Genomic DNA, 22,492 nt, shown 5'->3' with positions numbered 1-22,492 from the left:
GATGAAAATTAAAACCACAAAGAGATATCACTTCACTCCAGTCAGAATGGGCATCATGAACAAATCAGCAAACAACAAGTGCTGGTGAGGATGCAGAAAAGGGAATCCTAGTGCACTGTTGGTGGGAATGCAGACTGGTGCAGCCACTGTGGAAAACAGTATGGAATTCCCTTAAAAAACTAAAAATGGAACTGCCTTTTGATCCAGCAATTCCACTGCTGGGAATACCATAAGAATTCTGAAACACCAATTCAAAAGAACCTTTGCACCCCAATGTTCATAGCAGTGTTATTTATAACATGCAAGTGCTGTAAACAGCCTAAGTGCCCATCAGTAAATGAGTGCATCAAAAAACTGTGGTGGAGTTTAACTAGACTTCTGGCCAAGATGGAGGCGTAGGTAGACACACTGTGCCTCCTTGCACAACCAAAAGAAGGACAACAACAATTTAAAAACAAAAACCAACCAGAACTGACAGAAAATTGAACTGTATGGAAGTCCGACAACCAAGGAGATAAAGAAGAAACATTCATCCAGACCAGTAGGAGGGGCTGAGACCAGCAGCCGGGCGGAGAGGACTCACAGCAAGGCGGCAGCTGGTGGATCCAGCTGGCTGATCCAGCGAGGTGGCAGATTGTGGAACAGGGCAGGCCAGGCTGCAGCTGGTAGGCCCCACAAGGTGGTAGCTGGCGGAACCTGTGGCCCCACATTCGCACATAGATAAAATGGGAGGAACAGCGGAGGAGCAAAACAGACCACACGACACAGGGCTCCAGTGTGGGGTAATAAGGCCTCAAACCTCTGATTGAAAACATCTGTGGGGGTTGAGGCGGCAGCAGGAGAAACTCCCAGCCTCACAGGAGAGTTCATTGGAGAGACCCACAGGGGCCTAGAATGTACACAAACCCATCCATTCAGGAATCAGCACCAGAAGGGCCCAGTTTGATTGTGGGTAGTGGAGGGAGTGACTGAAAACCAGCAGAGAGTGGAGCGGGAACCATTGCTCCCTCTCAGCCTCTCCCCCACATACAGCATCACAGCACATCTACCAGCATTACCCCACCCTGATGGACATCTAAGGCTCCGCCCCTTTATGTAACAGGCATGCCAAGACAACAAAAAAAAGGCAGATCAAAGCTCCAGAAAAAATACAACTAAGCAATGAAGAGATAGTCAACCTATCAGATGCACAGTTCAAAACACTGGTAATCAGGAAGCTCACAGAATTGGTTGAATTTGGTTGCAAACTAGATGAAAAATGAAGGCTATGCTAAGAGAAACAAAGGAAAATGTATAGGGAACCAATAGTGATGAGAAGGAAGCTGGGACTCAAATCAACGGTGTAAACCAGAAGGAAGAAAGAAACATCCAACCAGAAAAGAATGAAGAAACAAGAATTCGGAAAAATGAGGAGAGGCTTAGGAACCTCTGGGACATCTTGAAACATTCCAACATCTGAATTATAGGGGTACCAGAAGGAGAAGAGGAAGAGCAAATATTGAAAACTTATTTGAACAAATAATGAAGGAGAAATTCCCTAATCTGGCAAAGGAAATAGACTTCCAAGGAAGTCCAGGAAGCTCAGAGAGTCCCAAAGAAGTTGGACCCAAGGAGAAACACACCAAGTCACATCATAATTACATTACCTAAGATGAAACAGAAGGAGAGAATCTTAGAAGCAGGAAGAGAAAAGGAGACAGTTACCTACAAAGGACTTCCCATAAGACTGTCAGCTGATTTCTCCAAAGAGACCTTCCAGGCAGGAAGGGACTGGAAAGAAGTATTCCAAATCATGAAAGGCAAGGACCTACATCCAAGATTGCTCTATCCAGCAAAGCTCTCATTTAGAATGGAAGGGCAGATAAAGTGCTTCTTAGATAAGGTCGAGTTAAAGGAGTTCATCGTCACGAAGCCCTTATTATATGAAATGTTAAAGGGATTTATCTAAGAAAAAGGAGATCAAAAATGTAAACAGTAAAAATGACAGCAAACTCACAGTTATTAACAACCACAGCTAAAACAAAAACAAAAGCAAACTAAGCAAACAAGTAGAACAGGAACAGAACCACAGAAATGGAGATCACATGGAGGGTTATCAACAGGGGAGTGGGAGGGGGAGAGAAGAGGGAAAGGTACAGAGAATAAGTAGCATAAATTGTAGGTAGAAGATAGATGGGGGATGTTAAGAATAGTATAGGAAATGTAGAGCCAAAGAACTTATATGTACGACCCATGGACATGAACTAAAGGGGGGGAATGTAGGTGGGAGGGGGTGTGCAGGGCGGAGGGGAATAGAGGGGGGAAAATGGGACAACTAGTAGCATAATCAATAAAATATATTATTTAAAAAATAAACATAAATTTTAAAAATTTACATCACTTTAAATTACAGGATAATATTACATTTCACAAATAATTTAATAATTTCTGTATTGTTGGACATTTTTGTTGTTTGCACACATTTAAAACAAACGCAATAGAATAAAAATTATCAGAATGGACTGCATGTTGTAAGGATAAATAAAATTTTGTTAACATTCATTTGCAGTGTATGTAAATAAGTATTGAGTTGCAGCACCAACTTCTTCTTAGTATGAATCATGTTAACAAATAGTTTGAAAGCCGCTGATTTGGATTTTTTTTCAAATTTTAGAAGATTGTAAATAACTTTATTGGATAGCTTTGGACACTTGTCTGGGGTTTTTTGCCCTCATGTTAACATGTCAGCAATGGATTCCTTTTGGGATTTCCAACCCAGGGTAGAGGTTCCGTCTCATTCAGTTGACTGCACTCCACCCCGAAACGGAATTGCTTCTCCTGAAGAGAAAAATGCTAGCTCTATTTGCTGTTTAAGCATCACCCAGCCACCCTAACAGACTTGGGGCAGCAGAGCTCAGGAAGGGCACGGAGCATCCGCCCTCACTCACCTTCCTCGGGTACTTGTACAGGGCTGTCACTGACTTCACGTATCGCTGCAGCTCCTTGGTGAGCTGGTCCAGGTCATGGGACAGAATCTGTGGGGTCAGGACAATAAAAGCCTTCTCCACCTGCAATGCAGAACCAGAGTGGAGGCTCAGGGTGAATGCCAACCAGCTGTATGACTTAAAAAGTAAATGTTTATGTAATGAATGGAAAAACAAGTAGAAACTTGAGCCTTTGGAAAAGGACAGGACCTGGTTCAAATCCAAATACTTCCAATTTCCACTCTGCTGTGGAAAATTATTTAACTTCAAATTCCTTCCCTGTGGCATGCAGACAGTATAGGTTCATCCCTCAGTGGGCTTATATACAGATCCCACAAGATAATATATATAAAATATGCAGCTGGTTTAACTTTATTATTATCTCTATCATCATTATCATCATTTTTACTATTAATGTATGTACAGTTCTCTGCCTGGAACCCTGTGGGCATTTAATAATTGTTGGTAAATTATTGTTTTTATATTGTTATTTATGTCCCCATTTAATTGCATAGGGACTTGTACATAGCAGGTGATTGGTAAACACTTGTTGAATCAATGAATGCATTGGAACCAGAGTGCTCAGATTTCCTGGCTCTACCACAGTGTAATGTGAGCAAGTTACTTAACTTCTTTATGCCTATCTCTGTATCTATTAAAAGAGTTTTGAACTCTGTATCTATTAAAAGAGGTGTTGTGAGGTTAAATGAGCCGGCACATAGTAAGGGCCCACCGAATATTAGCTCTTATCAAAACCAACATTCTTAGTTGGGGTTATATGGTCACAGATGATGCCACTGGTGCCTCTTGCTGCCCATACAGTGTAAGTGCAACGCACACACCAACTAACCTCTGCGGGGTTTCTCCGCACAGCTTTCCAGCGCACACACACAGATGCGATGACCCCCCTGTCTTCACCTCTCCCTCGGCGACCGCCGGATGTTTGGCCAGAGCACTTTCCACCTCCACTGGCCCAATTCGGTACCCGTGGGACCAAAATTCCTGCTCTGGTTCTGAGCAGACGCCAGGGCTAGAGTGACCCAGGCCCTCCAATCTCATGTTTGGGACTGTCACAACTGCCCCTGGTACAGAGGGCCAGTGTCACGAGAACCAGAGGACTGTGCAAAGGCTGTGTAGTGGAACCAAAATGTGAAGACCTGGGCGTGCTGCCAGAGTTTCTCTCTTCTCTGCCTCTGGTGAGGGCCGCGGGAGTGGGGGTGGAAAACCCCCACTCTTACATTCTTGGGGGACTCAAACTTTGTCTTATTTTAGAGAAAGTATGCCTCCTAGTCACACTACATCAGCATTTCATTCAGAAATTTAAAAAGTAAAACAAACTTAATTTCCCTGGTGTATCCAAGAGAAGTTGTTACTTGTGTCGCTCCCTCCCCCTTAAATCATGTAAGTGTTTGGGACAACGGGTTGGGAGCCAGACTACTTTGGGTCAAATAGGACTTTACCCTACACTGTCTTGGAAACTTTCAGCAACTTATTTCACTGGTCAGTAACTCAGTTTTCTCATCTGTAAAATGGGCATAATAATGACATCTACTGGGGTATACAAAACACTAAGGAGAGTACTTTCACAAAGTAAGTACTCCATAAGGTTTAGCTGCTATTACTATCATTTGTGTTGTTGTTTTTGTGACATGTGCCTTGTGCCAATCAGAGGAGCATAGAGAATAATTTCCCCCAACCAATGGGGACTAACAGGGGCCAAAATAAGTTATCCTGCCCCAGTCTTATCCCCTCTCATTAAATTGCATGATGTGTTATTGTGGTTGCAGTTCCAGTCCTTCTTGAACTTTATTTTGGTGTTGGGAGAGATGGCAGATACCCTGGGCCAGGACTCCATCGACACGGCTCTATTGGAGTAGGCTGAGAGTCCCATCACCAATGCATGGAGGAATGGCGAGGCAAGCTAGATCCCACCAGGCCTATAAAGTGATACCTCTGGGCTTCAGGTCAGCCACACCTACCCAGAAGCGTTGATGATGTCATCATCCCTCCCCAGGAACCAGATGTAGCTCTTCATCCATAGTTGCTTTGTCCCCAGTGTTGAAAAAGTCCCCACATTCCATGTGGGCTGTCTTCACTGGGTCGTCCTGCAAAGAAAGCGGCACTCTTGTTGAAGGCACTGAGTTTAGAGAGGCTGTGCTGCAACCTGGGGCTCAGATCTGGGTTAGCATACAGCTTCTTAGTCTCCGAGGCACTTGTGCAACTTTTGTAATCTCTCTGAGTCCGTTTTCTCTACGTGCAAACATTCGATGCATGCTACTGGTCAATTAGTGCACAAAATACACTGACAACTGATACCAATATAACACAGTAGCTGAACAGATGGGAGGTGACAATAAACGTTTTCTGAACAAATATTCTTCCCCAAGTACTATCTCATCTCATCTTCAAAAAAAGTCTATGGGGCTGGTATTTTTTAAATTAAACTTTTAAGATAATTGTAGATTTGCATGCAATTATAAAAATAATAGAGATTCCATGTACCCTTTATCCTGTTTCCCCAATGGTTACATCTTGCAAAACTATATTTCATTATCACAAAGCTTGACATTGCTCCAAGCCACCAATCTCACTCAGATCTCCCCAGTTTTTCACTGGTACTCATTTGTGTGTGAGAGAGAGTATGTTTAGTACTGTGCAATTTTATCAGAGGTGTAGGTTCGGGTATCAACCACCTCAGTCAGTCCCATCATTGCCAGGACCTCTCACGTTGCTCTTGGGTATCCACATCCACCTCCCTCCACTTCCCTCCTCCTCCTACCTCCACATCCCTAACCCCTTCACAGTAACCAATCTTTTCTCCAGTTTTATAATTCTATCATTTTAAGAATGGTACCTAAGTCGAATCATATAGCATGTAACCTTTTGTGAGTGGCTCTTCTTTCTTTTTTTCACTTGGTATAATTCTCCAGAGATTCATCCAGGCTGTTGTGTCCCATCAATACGTTGATGCTATTTATTGCTGAACAGTATCTTATGTAAGTGATGAACCACAGTTTAACTGTCACCCACAGAAGGGCATCTGGGTTGTTTCTAGGTTTTAGCTATCATGAATAAAGCTGCTATGAACACCGTGCATGGGTTTTGTGTGAGCTTGACATTAACAGAAGAAGAAACTGGTGCGCAAAAAGGCACTGTAATTTGCTCCACGTCGGTCAGTAGGAGCGATGGTATTTGAACCACTAAGCAATGTGTTAGGATCAGCCCTCTTACAGAACATGAAATAATTTTACAAGGTTCCAGTAAAAAAACACTTTTAAAAAACATTGAGTCATATCCCTTTTTGTTCTGATTTTATCAATAAGACTCTTTGACGTGTTTTTTAAAACTCTGGATCTACCAAGAGGAAGCTAAGTTTCAAGACCAGAGATTTTAGCAGGAACAAGATTTAGGTAGAATTTAAGAAAATTGTTTTGTTTGTGGTATAATTATGGTTATAACTGCCTTCTGTTTTTGGCAGATGAAACTGTTTTCCACTTGCAATACCAGATCAACTTGTTCTTTCTTTTTTTAAGTAAAATAAATGTTTTAAAGTAAAATAATAATTATTGTGTGTATCTGTCTAACTTGTCTGGGGATACCTTGAGGACTGAAGCAAGGCACTCACTTCACAGAAGTCAGAATACAGGCGGGAAGAGCAGCAGGCACTGCTCATAGAAGCTGCCAGGCAGATTGCAAAACTCAGGTGCCTGAGGCAAGAGATTATGGGTAGAGAACCACAAGGAACCATCAGGATCTGGAGGAGAAGCTGGAGTAAGATTTTGGATGGAGGTGAGGAATTTGGATATTCAAGACAACCGTCCACACAGGGTAGTCTAGAAAGCTTGCACATGTCTGGGTAGGACGCATGCTCAGAAAGGCCCTGAGAAGACCTTAAGCTTTCACATCAGGCTGATGACCCCTAGGCTCAGAGCAGGCCCAGCTGAGTGGTGACGAGGGCCCCAATGCAGAGCCCATCTACACAGTGGTTGCTCTTCTCTTTGTTTGTTGTTGATGATGTTTTCATTTGTTTGTTTAAGTTCCTGTCAAAATATTTGCTGAACATGAGCCAAAGGGTCAGAATTTCAATGAACACACATGACAAACAATAGTCTTTGCAAAAAAAAAATTGCAAAATCTCAAAGCAAAGGACTACTATGGCTATGGCTTTCAATAGTCAAAAAGCGTCGCACCCCACGCCCCCACCAAAAAAAAAAAAAAAACCCACCAGCAATCTCAACCCCTAGGGAAGTGGGAGAATCTGGTTTCCAGAGTTATCACATTATTATAATAGTGAAAGGTCCAATTTTTTCCTAAAAATATCACAGAACATACAAAGAAAACAGGAAACATTGTTCATTTAAAGAAATAAAATTAATTACCAGATAAATGAAAAAAATCAACCGAGAAGTAAATGAAGGCAGTAAAATTATAGATGAACATTTCTTCTAGGCCTTATGGCTAACATAAAATGTAATATCTGTCTTATCAGTTTAATATCTGATACACATTGACCTTGTATTGCAATACTTCTGGGAATGATGCACCAAGAAAAAATATATATATATGAACAAAGGAAATTAAGAAAACCATTCTATTGACTGTACCATCAGGGACAATAAGTACTGAGAATAAATTTAGTCAAGAAAGTGAAAGGCCATGTGTCCTTTATAGTAGTTCCTGTAATCCCCTCTTCCCACTGTCCCCCCCACCCCGGCTATTGTTAGATTGTTCTTAACTTCAATGTCTCTGGTTATATTTTGTTTGCTTTTTTCTTCTGTTGATTATGTTCCAGTTAAAGGTGAGATCATATGGTATTTGTCCCTCACTGCCTGGCTTATTTCACTCAGCATAATGCTCTCCAGTTCCATCCATACTGTTGCAAAGGGTATAAGCTCCTTCTTTCTCTCTGCTGCATAGAATCCCGTTGTGTAAATGTACCATAGTTTTTGGATCCACTCGTTTGCTGATGGGCACTTAGGTTGCTTCCAGTACTTGGCTATTGTAAATTGTGCTGCTATGAACATTGGGGTGCACAGGTTCTTTTGGATTGGTGTTTCAGGGTTCTTAGGGTATAATCCCAGCAGCGGAATTGCTGGGTCAAAGGGCAGTTCCATTTTTAGTTTTCTGAGGAAATTCCATAGTGTTTTCCACAGTGGCCTCACCAGTCTGCATTCCCACCAACAGTGCACTAGGGTTCCCTTTTCTCCACATCCTCTCCAACATTTGTTTGTGGATTTGTTTATGTTGGCCACTCTAACCAGTGCGAGATGGTACCTCATTGTGGTTTTAATTTGCATCTCTCTGATGGCTAGTGATGCTGGGCATCTTTTCAAATGTCTCTGGGCCCTCTGTATGTCTTCCTTGGAGAAGTGTCTGTTCAAGTCCTTTGCCCATTTCTTAATTCGTTTGTTTGTCTTCCTGGAGTGGAGTCGTGTGAGTTCTTTATCTATTTTGGAGATCAGGCCCTTGTCTGAGGTATCATTAGCAAAAATGTTTTCCCATACTGTTGGTTCTCTTTGTAATTTGGTGCTGTTTTCTTTAGCCATGCAGAAGCTTCTTATTTTGATGAGGTCCCATTTGTTTATTCTTTCCTTAATGTCCCTTGCTTTAGGGGACATGTCTGGGAGGATGTTGCTGCGTGGAATGTCTGAGATTTTCCTGCTAATGTTTTCCTCAAGGACTTTTATGGTGTTACAACTTATATTTAAGTCTTTTATCCATCTTGAGTTTATTTTTGTGTATGGCATAAGTTGGTGATCGAGTTTCATTTTTTTTGCATGCAGGTGTCCAGATCTCCCAACACCATCTGTTGAAGAGGCTGTTTTTGCTCCATTTTATGCTCCTGCCTCCTTTGTCAAATATTAATTGACCGTAAAGACTTGAGTTTATTTCTGGGCTCTCTGTTCTGTTCCATTGGTCTATGTGCCTGTTTTTATGCCAGTACCAGGCTGTTTTGATTACCATGGCCTTGTAATACAGTTTGATATCAGGTATTGTGATCCCTCCTGCTTTGTTCTTCTTTCTCAAAATTGCTGCAGCTATTCGGGATCGTTTATGGTTCCATATGAATTTCTGAAATGTTTGTTCTATATCTGTGAAATATGTCATGGGTACTCTAATAGGGATTGCATTGAATCTATAAATTGCTTTGGGTAGTATGGCCATTTTGATGATGTTAATTCTTCCAATCCATGAGCATGGTACCTGCTTCCATTTGTTTGTGTCTTCCTTAATTTCTTTCTTCAGTGTTGTGTAGTTTTCTGAGTACAGGTCTTTTACCTCCTTGGTTAGGTTTATTCGTAGGTACTTTATTTTTCTTGTTGCTATATCAAATGGGATTTTTTTCCTGATTTCTGTTTCTGCAGTTTCATTGTTGGTGTACAGGAATGCCTTTAATTTCTGAGTATTGACTTTGTATCCAGCTGTTTTGCCAAATTTATTTATTAGGTCGAGAAGTTGTTTGGTGGAGTCTATAGGATTTTCCATGTACACTATCATGTCGTCTGCAAACAGTGACAGTTTCATTTCCTCCTTTCCAATTTGGATGCCTTTTATTGCTTTTTCTTGTCTGATTGCTGTGGCTAGGACTTCCAATACTATGTTGAATAGGAGTGGTGAGAGACGGCATCCTTGTCTTGTTCCTGATATTAGTGGGAAAGCTCTAAGTTTTTGTCCATTGAGTATGATGTTGGCTGTAGGTATCTCTTATATGGACTTTATGACGTTGAGGAATGCTCCCTCTTTTCCCACTTTGCTGAGTGTTTTTTATCAGAAATGGGTGCTGTATCTTATCAAATGCTTTTTCTGCATCTATTGATATGATCATGTGATTTTTGTCTTTGCTGTTGTTAATGTGATGTATTATGTTTATTGATTTGCAAATATTGTACCATCTTGCATCCCTGGGATGAATCCCACTTGGTCATGGTGTATGATCTTTTTAATGTATTGCTGGATGCGGTTTGCCTATATTTTGTTGAGAATTTTTGCATCTATGTTCATCAGCTATATTGGCCTGAAGTTTTCTTTCTTTGTTGTGTCTTTATCTGGTTTTGGGATTAGGATGATGCTGGCTTCATAAAAAGAGTTTGGGAGTCTTCCATCAGTTTGGATTTTTTCAAATAGACTGTGAAGGATAGGGGTTAGCTCTTCCTTAAATGCTTTGTAGAATCCTCCTGTGAAACCATCTGGTCCAGGGCTTTTGTGTGTTGGGAGTTTTTTGATGACTGCTTCAATTTCGTCTGCTGTTATTGGTCTGTTCAGGTTTTCTGCTGCTTCTTCATTCAGTTTTGGAAGATTATATTTTTCTAGAAATGTGTCCATTTCACCTAGGTTTTCAAATTTCTTAGTATACGGTTCTTCATAGTAATTTCTTACAATCCTTTGTATTTCTATGGTATCAGTGGTAATCTCTCCTCTTTCATTTCTAATTGTGTTTATTTGGATCCTCTCTCTTTTCTTCTTGATGAGCCTACTTAAAGGCTTGTCGATTTTGTTTATCTTTTCAAAGAACCAGCTCCTAGATTCGTTGATCCTTAGAATTGTGCTTTTAGTCTCTATGTCATTTAACTCTGCTCTGATCTTGGTTATTTCCTTCCTTCTGCTTGCTCTGGGCTGTCTTTGTTGTTGTTCCTCCAGTTCTTGTAGGCGTAGGGTTAGGTTGTTTGTTTGAAATGTTTCTATCTTCTTAAGGTAGGCCTGTATTGCTATGAACTTCCCTCTCAGGACTGCCTTTGCTGTGTCCCATAGGTTTTGGGTTGTTGTGAGTTCATTTTCATTTGTTTCCAGAAAGTTTTTGATTTTTTCCCTAATCTCGTTCTTGACCCATTCATTGTTTAATAGCATGCTATTCAGTATCCATGATTTTGAGTGTTTTGGATTTTTTCCTTTGGGGTTGGTTTCTAGTTTCAGTCCCTTGTGGGCAGAGAAAATGCTTGATATGATTTCAATTTTCTTGAATTTGTTGAGGCTTGCTTTGTGTCCTATCAGTGGTCTATCTTTGAAAAAGTTCCATGTGCACTTGAAAAGAATGTGCATTTTGCTTCTTTGGGATGAAAAGCTCTATATATATCAGTTAAGTCCATTTCCTCTAGGGTATTGCTAAGTGACACAATATCCTTGTTGATATTTTGTTTGGAAGACTTCTCCATTTTTGATAGTGGGGTGTTAAAGTCCCCTACTATAATTGTGTTACTGTCAATATCTTTCTTGAAATCCTCCAAGATTTTCTTTATGTATTTGGGTGCTCCTATGTTGGGTGCATATATATTTACAATGTTTCTGTCTTCTTGGTGGATTCTTCCTTTGAGTATTATGAAGTGACCTTCTGGGTCTCTCTTTCTGGCCCTTCTTTGGAAGTCTATTTTGTCTGATATGAGTATTGCTACCCCTGCTTTTTTTCCTGTCCGTTTGCTTGGAAAATTTGTTTCCAGTCCTTCACTTTCAGTCTGTGTAAGTCTTTTGTCCTGAGATGGGTCTCTTGTAGGCAGCATATGTGTGGGTCATGCTTTCTTATCCATTCAGCTATTCTATGTCTTTTGATTGGAGCATTTAATCCATTTACATTTAAGGTTATTATTGATAGGTAGTTATTCATTGCCTTTTTTTCCTACCTGTGTTCCTCTCTCTTTCTCTTTTCCTTCCTTTCCTTAAAGCAGTCCCTTTAGCATCTCTTGCAGAGCTGGTTTGGTGGAAGTGTATTCTTTTAGACTTCTTTCATCTGCGAAACTCTTTATTTGGCCTTCTATCTTGATTGAGAGCCTTGCTGGGTAAAGTAGCCTTGGTTGCAGGCCTTTGGTTCTCATTACTTGGAATATTTTTTGCCATTCTCTTCTGGCTTGGAGCGTTTCCATTGAGAAGTCAGTTGCTAACCTTATTGGGGCTCCCTTGTATGTTACTTCCTGTTTCTCCCTTGCTGCCTTTAAGATCCTCTCTTTGTCTTGGAGATTTGCCATTTTAATTGTGATATGTCTTGCAGTGGGTCTCTTTGGGTTCCTCTTGCTTGGGACTCTCTGTGTTTCCTGGATTTGGGTGACTTTTTCTCTCCTCAGGTTAGGGAAATTTTCCATCATTACTTTTTCAAACAGGTTTTCTATCCCTTGCTCTTCTTCTTCTCCTTCTGGTACTCCTATTATATGGATATTGTTACGTTTCATGTTGTCCTGCATTTCCCTTATTACCTCTTCATTCTTTCTGAGCCTCTTTTCCTTTTCTTGCTCTTTCTGGGTGTTTTTTTCTACTTTGTCCTCCAGCTCACTGATCCGATCCTCTGCTTCATCAAGTCTGCTTTTCATTCCTTCTACTGTGTTCTTCAATTCAGAAATTGTATTCTTCATTTCCTCTTGGCCCTTGTTGATAGTTTCTATTTTCATGTTGATATAGTTTGCAGTGAGTTCATTGTAGTTTCCCTGTAGTTTCTGGTAGTTCTCTGTGAGCTCAGAGAGCTCAGTGAGCTTCCTGATGACCATTGCTTTGAACTCAGTATCTGATAGTTGACTTGCCTCTTTTTCAGTTAGCATTCTTTCTGAGGCTTCCTCCTTTCCTTTCATTTGGGAATTGTTTCTTTGTCTTCCCATTGTTTGTGAGACTCTTCTTGTTAGCCTCTGCTTCTTAAATTGATCTATTCTGACTCCCTGGGTTTATGGTATGAACTTCTATGGTAGAATGCCAATGGGATTCAGTGGTGTCGTCTCCTTACTCTTCTGAGCTCACTGGTCTTGAGCTGACGTTTATGGGTGTAACATGGTCTAACTCTGGTCTTTTCAGCACTCCCGGTTTTCTTGTCTCACCTGTGGGAAAAAGAGGAATGGGGGCAAAAAAGAAGAAGAAGAAGAAGGGAAGGAGGGGAAAAGGGAATAGAAAAGGAAAGGAAGGAAGGAAGAAGGAATACAGAAAGGTCGGAGGCAAGATAAGAAGGAATTTTAACAAAAATTAAAACAACAGAATAAATAAAAGAAGGCAGGAAGAAGGATTAAAAAAGGTAAAGGATGGAAGGAAGAAGGAATAAACAAAAGAAAGAAGGACAGAAAGGAAGAAGGAATTCAGGGGGAAAGGAGGAAAGAAAAAAGAAAAAGTCCCCTGCTGGCTTTAAACCTGTCAGGTTAGTTCTGCTGGTCTTCCTGTCTGTGGAACGGGAGGGGGTGGTTGGAAGGATTGGTTTCACTTTTCTCCCTTCCTGAGCCACACTCTTCGGTGTTGTTCAGCCTTCAGTCTAGTTCCTCTGGGTCCTTCTGCTCCCCACGAGGCCTTTAGTTCACCAGCTGTGCTGTCCTTGAGTTGCACCAATTAGGGGCAACTCACACTCCCCCTTCTTGCTCTTTGCTGTCTTAGATGCTAGGGGCTCTTGGTGCTGCTATGGTGTAGTTCAGCCCCCTACTGGGTTGAGTCTTTCTTGGGAATGCAGTCTTCCCTAGCCCTGCAGTTCCCCTCTGCTGGGCGTTCTGCCTTCCTCCTAGAGAGCCAGTAGGCCATGCAGGGTTCTGTGCACAGGGGCTAGGTAGGAGTTTTTCAGAACCGGTGCTTTTGGGTGTGGTTGCCTGCAGGCAGCCAGGCCGTTGATCGGGTTGTGTGGCCGATCTCCGCTTTGGAGTTGGGTTGACTGCCGGTCCCCGCTTTGTGTCTGTGCGCAGGGGAAGCCAGCCACTGATCCGATTGTGTGCCCACCCAGGTGCTTTTTGTCTATGTGCCCAGGCAGCCGGGCCGCTTATCAGGGCGCGCACTCACCCAGAGTTTCAGTTGTAGGCCCCCAGTCCGCTAATCTGGGTGTGTGCCAGCCAGGCTTCAGGTGAGCGCTGGGGCGGCTTTTCCCCGTTCACAGTCCAGGGGCTGAGGGGGGAGGGGCGCCAGAGGCTGCTGCTGCTGCTGCTGCTGCTGAGAGTTCTCTAACTAGCTGCTGCATTCCTCTATTTTGTTTTCCTTTTTGAGAAATTCTTCCTATTCAAGCTCCCCTGGTCCAAACAGGCACCTGGCTGCTCACACAGCCTAGCCTGGCTCTCTCCCAATAATCCTGCAGCAGACCCTGCGCCCAAGCCGGGGCTTCAGCCGCCCTGGTCCCCGCGCTGGTCCCACGGACCTTATTGTCCTTAAGCACTCTTCTTACCATCTGATCTTTCAATGTCCTCTATTTTTGGTCTCCGATCTTCATATATGCTGGAATACTGTTGGCTGTTCGCTCTACTCCTCAGATCAGCTAGGTATTTCACTGGCATTGAGGGGAAGTGGACTCCGCTCCCACCTATCTCGCCACCATCTTCTGAAAACCACTCTTGTATCTTACGACAATTGTTTTTAAAAAGGACAAAAGGAGCTTCCAATCAAGATGGCAGCATACATAAATGCCATACTCACATTCTTTCACAACCACAGCACTATTACAACTAAACTACAGAATAACCATCATTCAAAGTACCTGGAATCTAGCTGGACAAAAGTCCTATAACTAAGGATGTAAAGAAGCCACATGAAGACCAGTAGGAGGAGTGGAGAGGCAGAACAGGCTGGCCCCACACCTACATGTGGTAGTTAAAAATCAGGAGGGATATTTCAAAAGTCCCCCCATGAGGAGTGAGGAGTCCCTTCCCCACACCATCCCCCCCCCCCCACATCACACCTTGGCCAGGGTTCCAGTGCCAGGAAGAGAAGTCCCAATAACTTCTGGCTCTAAAAACCAGCAGTGATACAGACTGAGGGAGACAGAGGGCTTCTGGAGTCCTCTTAAAGGACTCGTGCATGGACTTGCTTGGATTCACTTGCTCTGAGCTCCATTGCTGGGGCAGAAGCTGAAAAGGCACCAGGGAGAAGGAAATAAATTGCCTAGCTTCAGGGCAAGGGCTGGAGGGGCAGCTTTCTCCCACACTGAAATGCTGGTAGAGGCTCCTGTTCTTTTGAGAACTCTCTCCTGCCTCCCCACAGAGCCATATCTGAGTCTCCATCAACCTGGCTAACACCCTTCACCCTGCCGTGGTGATTCCCAGAGACCCCTCCCCACCTAAACTGTGGACCCACCCAAGCCACTTCCAGTGGCTTCTCAATACAGTGTCTTGGCTCATATGTTGAACTTCCCTAAAATCTCTTAAAAGGTCCTAAACTCCAAACAAGTAGCATATGGCCTCTGCATACCTCATATCTCTTGCTAAGTGGCCTCAGGTATGGCACTAGTGGCAGCTGGCCTTGGCCTTGGCAGCTTGGCCTCTCCTGAGCACCTCCAAGACCAGCACAAGTAGAAGCCATATGGAGATCATTTTGTAGTTCATGCCGGCTGGCCTCGGGCAGGGCACAGGCAACTGCTGACCCTGGCCTACACCTCCTAGGAGGTTCCAGAGCCAGTGAACCTGTGGACAGCCTCAGACCACACAGAAGCAAACACAACAAACTCAAAAAGCAAACTACTCAAGGGGCAGGCTCATTGGACACCAGAGCTCCTCTGGAGCAAATCTTGCTTCCTAGGGTTGGCCTCTTCACAGCAACTCCTCCACTGCTGATGAGACCAGTCATTGCAGCCAATTAACCTGCACATCAATCCTTTCCATTGATATGACAACAGCAATCAAGGCTCAACTATAACAGAAGGGTACACATAGCCAACATGGGGGAAGAACCTGGAGTGCCCAGCTCGAGTACTGAAGAAACTGTGACACTGGGCCCCACAAAACATCTATGACATAAGACCACTCTACCAAGACCAGGAGACTTAGAAGTTCTACCTAATACACAGAAGCAGACACAGGGAGGCAGCAAAATGAGGAGACAATGAAACATGGCCCAAATGAAAGAACAGAACAAAAGTCCAGAGAAAGAACTAAACAAAATGAAGACAAAGCAATCTACCCGGTGAAGAATTCAAAACATTGATTATAAGGATACTAAATGATCTCAGTGAGAACTTTAACAAAAAGATATGAAACATAAAAATGAAGATAGAATACATGGAAAAGAACCAGTCAGAGATGAAGAACACAGTAACTGAGATGAAGAATATATTATAGGGATTCGGCAGTAGAGTAGATGAAGCAGAGGATCAAATCAGTGCTTTGGAAGACAAGGAAGTAGACAACACCCAATCAGAACAGTAGAAAAGAAAAAAGAATCCAAAAAAATGATAGTTTAAGGAGTCTCTAGGACAACTTCAAGCCAAGATTGGCATCATTGGAGTGCCAAAAAGTGGAGGGAGCAAGGAATTGAAAACCTATATGAGAAAATAATGACAGAAAACTTCCATAACCTGATGAAGGAAATAGACATACAAGCCCAGGGAGCACAGGGAGTCCCAAACAAAATGAACCCAAAGAGGCCCATACCAAGACACATCATAATTAAAATGGCAAAGGTTAAAGACAAAGCAAGAATCTTAAGAGCAGCAAGAGAAAAGGAGTTAGCTACCTACCAGTGAGCTCCCATAAGACTGCTAAATTTTGGCTTCCAGCCAAGATGGGTCATAGGTAGACACACTGTGCCTCCTTGCACAACCAAAAGAAGGACAACAACAATTTAAAAACAAAACACAACCAGAACTAACAGAAAATTGAACTGTATGGAAGTCTGACAACCAAGGAGTTAAAGAAGAAACATTCATCCAGACTGGTAGGAGGGGCAGAGACTGGCAGCCTGGAGAGGACTCATAGCAAGGCAGTGGCTGGCAGACCCATTGAGGCGGTGGATTGTGAAGTGGGGCAGGCAAGGCTGCAGCTGGCCAGCAAGGTGGAAGCTGGCAGATCTGGTGAGGCAGCAGCTGATGGAGCGGGCAGTCCAGCATTTGAGTGCAGATAAACTGGGAGGAACAACTGGGGAGTGAGACAGACCAAGCAACCCAGGGCTCCAGAGCAGATAAATAAAGCCTCAAATCTCTGATTGAAAACACTGGTGGGGGTTGAGATGGCAGCAGGAGAAACTCCCATCGCTGGAGAGACCCACAGGGTCCTAGAACATACACAAACCACCCACCTAGGAATCAGCACCAGAAGGACCCAATTTGCTTGTGAGTAGTGCGGAAAGTGACTGAAAACTGTCGGAGAGTGGAGCAAGCGCCATTGTTCCCTCTTGGACCCCTCTCCCCCACACAGCATCACAATGCAGTGATGTGGGTTGCCCGGCCCTGGTGAACACCTAAGGCTCCACCCCTTATGTGTTACAGGCCTGTGGAGACAAGAAAAATGGCCCAGATGAAAGAACAGATCAAAGCTCCAGAAAAAAATACAACTAAGCAACGAAGAGATAGCCAACCTATCAGATGCACAGTTCAAAACACTGGTAATCAGGATGCTCACAGAATTGGTTGAATATGTTTGCAAATTAGATGAAAAAAAATGAAGGCTATGCTAAGTGAAATAAAAGAAAATGTACAGGGAACCAACAGTGACAGGAAGTTAACTGGGACTCAAATGAATGGCATGGACCAGAAGGAAGAAATAAACATTCAACTGGAACAGAATGAAGAAACAAGAATTCAAAAAAATGAGGAGAGGCTTAGGAACCCCCAGGACATATTTAAACATTCCAACATCTGAATCATAGGGGTGCCAGAAGGAGAAGAGGAAGAGCAAGAAACTGAAAACTTATTTGAACAAATAATGAAGGAGAACTTCCCCAATGTGGCAAAGGAAATAGACTTCCAGGAAGTCCAGGAAGCTCAGAGAGTCCCCAAAAAGCTGGACCCAAGGAAGGACACACCAGGGCACATCATAATTACATTAGCCAAGATTAAAGATAAGGGGAGAATCTTAAAAGCAGCAAGAGAAAAGGACACAGTTACCTACAAAGGACTTCCCATAAGACTGTCAGCTGATTTCTCAAGAGAGACCTTCCAGGCAAGCAGGGACTGGAAAGAAGTATTCCAAGTCATGAAAGGCAAAGACCTACATCCAAGATTACTGTATCCAGCAAAGCTCTCATTTAGAATGGAAGGGCAGATAAAGTGCTTCCCAAATAAGGTTGAGTTAAAGGAGTTCATCATCACCAAGCCCTTATTATATGAAATGTTAAAGGGATTTATCTAAGAAAAATAAAAAATATGAACATTAAAATGACAGCAAACTCAGTTATTAACTACTGAACCTAAAACAAAAATGAAAACAAAAACAAACTAAGCAAACAACTAGAATGGGAACAGAATCACAGAAATGGAGATCACATGGAGAGTTATCAGTGGGGGAGTGGAAGGGGGAGAGAGGGGGGAAAAGGTACAGAGAATGAGTAGCATAAATGGTAGGTAGAAAATAGACAGGGGGAGGTTAAGAATAGTATAGGAAATGTAGAAGCCAAAGAACTTATATATATGACCCATGGACATGAACTAAAGGGGGGGACTGTGGGGAGATGTGCAGGGTGGAGGGGAATAAAGGGGGGAAAATGGGACAACTGTAATAGCATAATCAATACAATATATTTTTTAAAAAGACTTAAATTTCCATTAGCAGAGAGAAAGAAGGAGCTTATACCCTTTGCAACAGCATGGATGGAACTGGAGAGCATTATGCTAAGTGAATAAGCCAGACGGTGAGGGACAAATACCATATGATCTCACCTTTAACTGGAACATAATCAATAGAAGAAAAAAGGAAACAAAATATAACCAGAGACTTTGAAGTTAAGAACAATCTAACAATGGTCAGGGGGGAGTGGGGAGGGGACAGTGAGGAGAGGGGATTACAGGAACTACTATAAAGGACACATGGACAAAATCAAGGGGGAGGGTGGAGGTGAGGGAGGGAGGTGGGTTTGGCTGGGGTGGGGTGGAGGGATGGAGACAAAAGGCATACAACTGTAATTGAATAACAATAAAAATTTAAATATATATATATATTTAATTGATGATGTCATTATAGTTGTCCCAATTTTCCCCCTTTGCCTCTCCCCATTCCCTATAGCAATCCCCCATTAGTTCATATCCATGAGTCATGTATAAAAGGTCTTTGGCTGTTCCATTTCCTATACTATTCCTAACACCCCCTATCTATTTTTTACCTACCATTTATGCTTCTTAGTTGCTGTGCCTTTTCTCCCATTCTCCCTCTTCCCCTTCCCCGCTGATAGCCCTCTAAGTGATCTTTCTGTATCTATGATTCTGTTCCTGTTCTGGTTGTTTGCTTGGTTTGTTTTTTTAAGATTCAGTTGTTAGTAGTTGTGAGTTTGTTACCATTTTAATTAATGTTCATAGTTTTGAACTTAAATGAGATCAAAGTTTTGATCTTAAATAAGATCACAGTTTTTATCTTTTTCTTAAATAAGTCCCTTTAACATTTCATATAATAATGTCCTGGTGATGATGAACTAATTCATTTAGCTTTACCTTGTCTGGGAAGCACTTTATCTGCCCTTTATTCTAAATGATAGCTTTGCTGGATAGAGTAATCTAGGTTGAAGATCCTTGCTTTTCATCACTTCTTCCTGAACTTATATGTCTATTTCTTTCACCAAATCAGGGACGTTTTCTTTCATTATTTTTTTCAAATAAGTTTTCAATTTCTTGCTCTTCCTCTTCTTCTGGCATCCCTACAATTCAGATGTTATTGCATTTGGAGATGTCCCAGAGGCTTCTTAGTCTATCTTCATTTTTTAAAATTATATTTTATTAATTATTCTCTTAGCATTGCCCTGATTTTCCCCCCTTTGCCCCCTTCCACCCAGTACCCCCTAATTCCTCAGGCAATCCCCACACCATTGTTCATGTCCATGGGTCATGTATGTAAGTTCTTTGGCTACTCCATTTCCTATACTGTATATCCCCATGGCTATTCTGTACCTACCTACTTGTATTTCTTAATTGTCTCACCTCTTCACCCCTTCCCCCACAACCCTCTCCCATTTGGCAACCATCAAAACCCTCCTCATGCATGATTCTGTCTCTGTTTTTTTTTTAATTCTTTTTTTCTGGCTGTTCTGATCGAATCCTTTTTTCTTCTTTATATTCCAAACCATTCATTTGATTCTCGGCTTCATCCCCTCCACTACTGGTTCCCTGTATATTTTTCTTTATTTCACTTAATGTATCCTTTTTTATTCTGTTGCTGTACTCAATGAGTTCTTTGAACATCCTGATAACCAGTGTTTTGAACTCTGCATCTGATAGGTTGGCTATCTCTGTTTTGTTTAATTATTTTTCTGGAGTTTTGTTCTGTTCTTTTAATTGGGCCATATTTCTTTTTCTCCTCAATTTCGCAGCCTCCCTGTGTTTGTTTCTGTGTATTAGGTAGAACTGCTTTGACTCCCTGTCTTAGTGGTGTGGCCTATTGTAGAAAAGGCACCTGTAAATTGTGTGGGGCAGAGCCTTAGATGATCTCCGGGTCAGAGCAATCGGTTTCACTGCTTTGTGGCTCTGTGTGGGGGGATGTTTCAGGGAGGGGACAATGCCACTGCCTGGCTTCTGGAGGTTTTCCCAGGAGGAAGCTGTCTCCCAGCACTCACCCTGTTTCCAGTCTCTTCACTTTCTTCCTTTATGCCACTTGTACCCTTCCAGCTGTTGCCCTGGTGCCGCATCCCAGAGGGGGTTGGTCTGCCTAAGTGCTAAGTCCATGCAGGCCTTTTAAGAGGAGCCTTTTGATAATCTGGCAGTTTCTTTCACTGCCCCAACTCCCACTGGTTGTTACAGGCAGAAGGTATGGGAATTTATCTTCCTAGCACTGGAACCCTGCACTGCTGGGTGGTCTGGTTTGGGGCTGGGATCTCCCACTCCTGAGGTATCCCTCCCAATTTTTATCTACCACATGTGAGTGTGGGACTGCCTATTCCACCACATTCCCAGGCAACTCCATGGCTCTGTGCCTCTCCATTCCTCTCCACCTCTCTCCACGTTTCCACCCCTCCTACCTGTCTGGATGAATGTGGCTTCTTTAAGTCCTTGGTTATTGGACTTCCATACGGCTAAATTTTCTGACAGTTCTGGGTGATATTTGTTTTGTAGTCTAGTTGTACTTTTTCTGCATTGTGTGAGAAGGCTATACATGTTTACCTATGCCTCTATCTTGACCAGAAGTCTAAAGCCTGCATTATTAACCACAGGATGTCACTGGCCCCCAAGTCTGATGATTCTGAAGCCAGGCTTCTTTCTACAGCATCAGTGACAGATGGGTTAGGACAGGAAAGGATGTGTAAACACACTATGAACTTTGTGATTAATTAGAACAGGCTGCATTGAAGTGGAACAAATAAAGGGAGATGTGAAGAAGTCTCAGCATATAGAGTTGAGTCCACTCCCTTATCACTACAGGTATTCTCAGGCCAGAGAGGGGCAGTCGGAGTGCCCTTACCTCATAGCACATAAACAGGTCAATGGGCTTGGTAGGCTTGATCCTGATGCTAACGTTGCCTTCAGTGTTGGGTGGCAAGATGTTGCTTTTGCCATCAATGATCTAGAGCAACAGATCTGTAAGTCTCACCCTGCAGGGCTCCCCAAAGCTCCTGCACCCCCAAACACTGCCTGACTTATTCATGTGACACCAGTGAGGATTACCAAGGAGGATCCCTATCAGAAAATAGAATAAAACTATCAAGTCTTTGAAATTAGCAAGTCATGGGTCTATTTGTTTCGTGATATATGGACATTGCAAATGTGCCTGCAAGCTAGAAAACATGGATCAGGGAAATCTAAAAGCACCAGCTGGTGGACAAAGCTGCCAGTGCTCCCCCCAGTTACTGTTTGCCATCCTCTGTGTGAGGCCTCTGGCTGTCATGGCGAGCTGCATCGATGCCCACAATACTGAAACCTCTCTGGGAAGTCAGAGGAAAAATAGGAGGAGAGGAAGAAGGGCAACTGGGGCAGGGGGCATGGATGCTTCTGCTGCCTGGTGTCACACAAGGGTCCAATCCCAGCTGAGCCCTCAATGCTGCCTAACCATGCCTTTAGGACTAGACCTGGATGTCACAGGGTAGGATGCCTTTCCCCAAGGAACTGAACTTAATCTTCATTCCCCAGAGAGTGCCACAAGTCATTCCCTGTGCACAAAAGAAACAGAATACCGGTTGTCAGAGGGTAAAGACTGATCACAAAACAGCAAGAGTCATACAGCATCCCTGCTCACAGATGTCATTTGATGCCGCACATAAAGCCCTGTGGGAAAGCTTAGAAGGTCTGGATTGTAAGCTCAAGGCATTGATCCAGCTCTTCAACAGACATTCACTGCACCCAACATGCACTGGGCCAGCACTGGTTGCTGGTGCTACAGGGTGTGGTGAGGGAGGCCAAGAAAGAAACAAAGATATTCCAAGGTTGTGGGTGTGATCCACAGTCAGGACTCATACATGAATCAACCAATGAAAGCATAAATGAGTTGAACAACAAATCAATGTTCCTGTCTCTCTCCTCTCCTCTCACTCTAAAATCAATTTAAAAAATCAAAAGGGTGTGCTCGGGGCTGTGGGCATGTGTTGTTGGTAGTGGAGTGACCACTGCATGCCAGACATGTGTCCATTTGACAGGGGAAGGTCATGACTTCATTTGACAAATATTTACTCAGGATTGTTAAACAGTAATAGGAATCCTGCCTCAATTGCTTCTCAGGGCTGTGTTGAAACTACTTAGATTGTGCCTCCTGGTCCCA

General features: G+C 42.9%; 1 protein-coding gene and 1 pseudogene across 1 annotated transcript in view; one reads left to right on the top strand and one right to left on the bottom strand.

Annotated features, from left to right (window-relative positions):
- Window positions 1–579: 579 nt before the first annotated feature.
- Window positions 580–22,492, bottom strand: part of NPIPB6 (nuclear pore complex interacting protein family member B6) — a 37,586-nt gene continuing 15,673 nt past the window's right edge. The window contains 7 exon segments of the mRNA XM_071220591.1: window positions 580–696; window positions 2,928–3,047; window positions 3,882–3,965; window positions 4,939–4,990; window positions 4,992–5,068; window positions 21,203–21,304; window positions 21,807–21,887. Coding sequence (XP_071076692.1) covers window positions 580–696; window positions 2,928–3,047; window positions 3,882–3,965; window positions 4,939–4,990; window positions 4,992–5,068; window positions 21,203–21,304; window positions 21,807–21,887 — 633 coding nt within the window.
- Window positions 7,402–7,522, top strand: LOC112304916 (U2 spliceosomal RNA; annotated as a pseudogene).

Source organism: Desmodus rotundus, chromosome 1, assembly GCF_022682495.2.
Source record: "Desmodus rotundus isolate HL8 chromosome 1, HLdesRot8A.1, whole genome shotgun sequence".
In the NCBI taxonomy this organism is placed as follows: Eukaryota; Metazoa; Chordata; class Mammalia; order Chiroptera; family Phyllostomidae; genus Desmodus; species Desmodus rotundus.
Note: the sequence above shows the minus strand (reverse complement) of the source record. Positions and strands in the feature narration are given on the sequence as shown.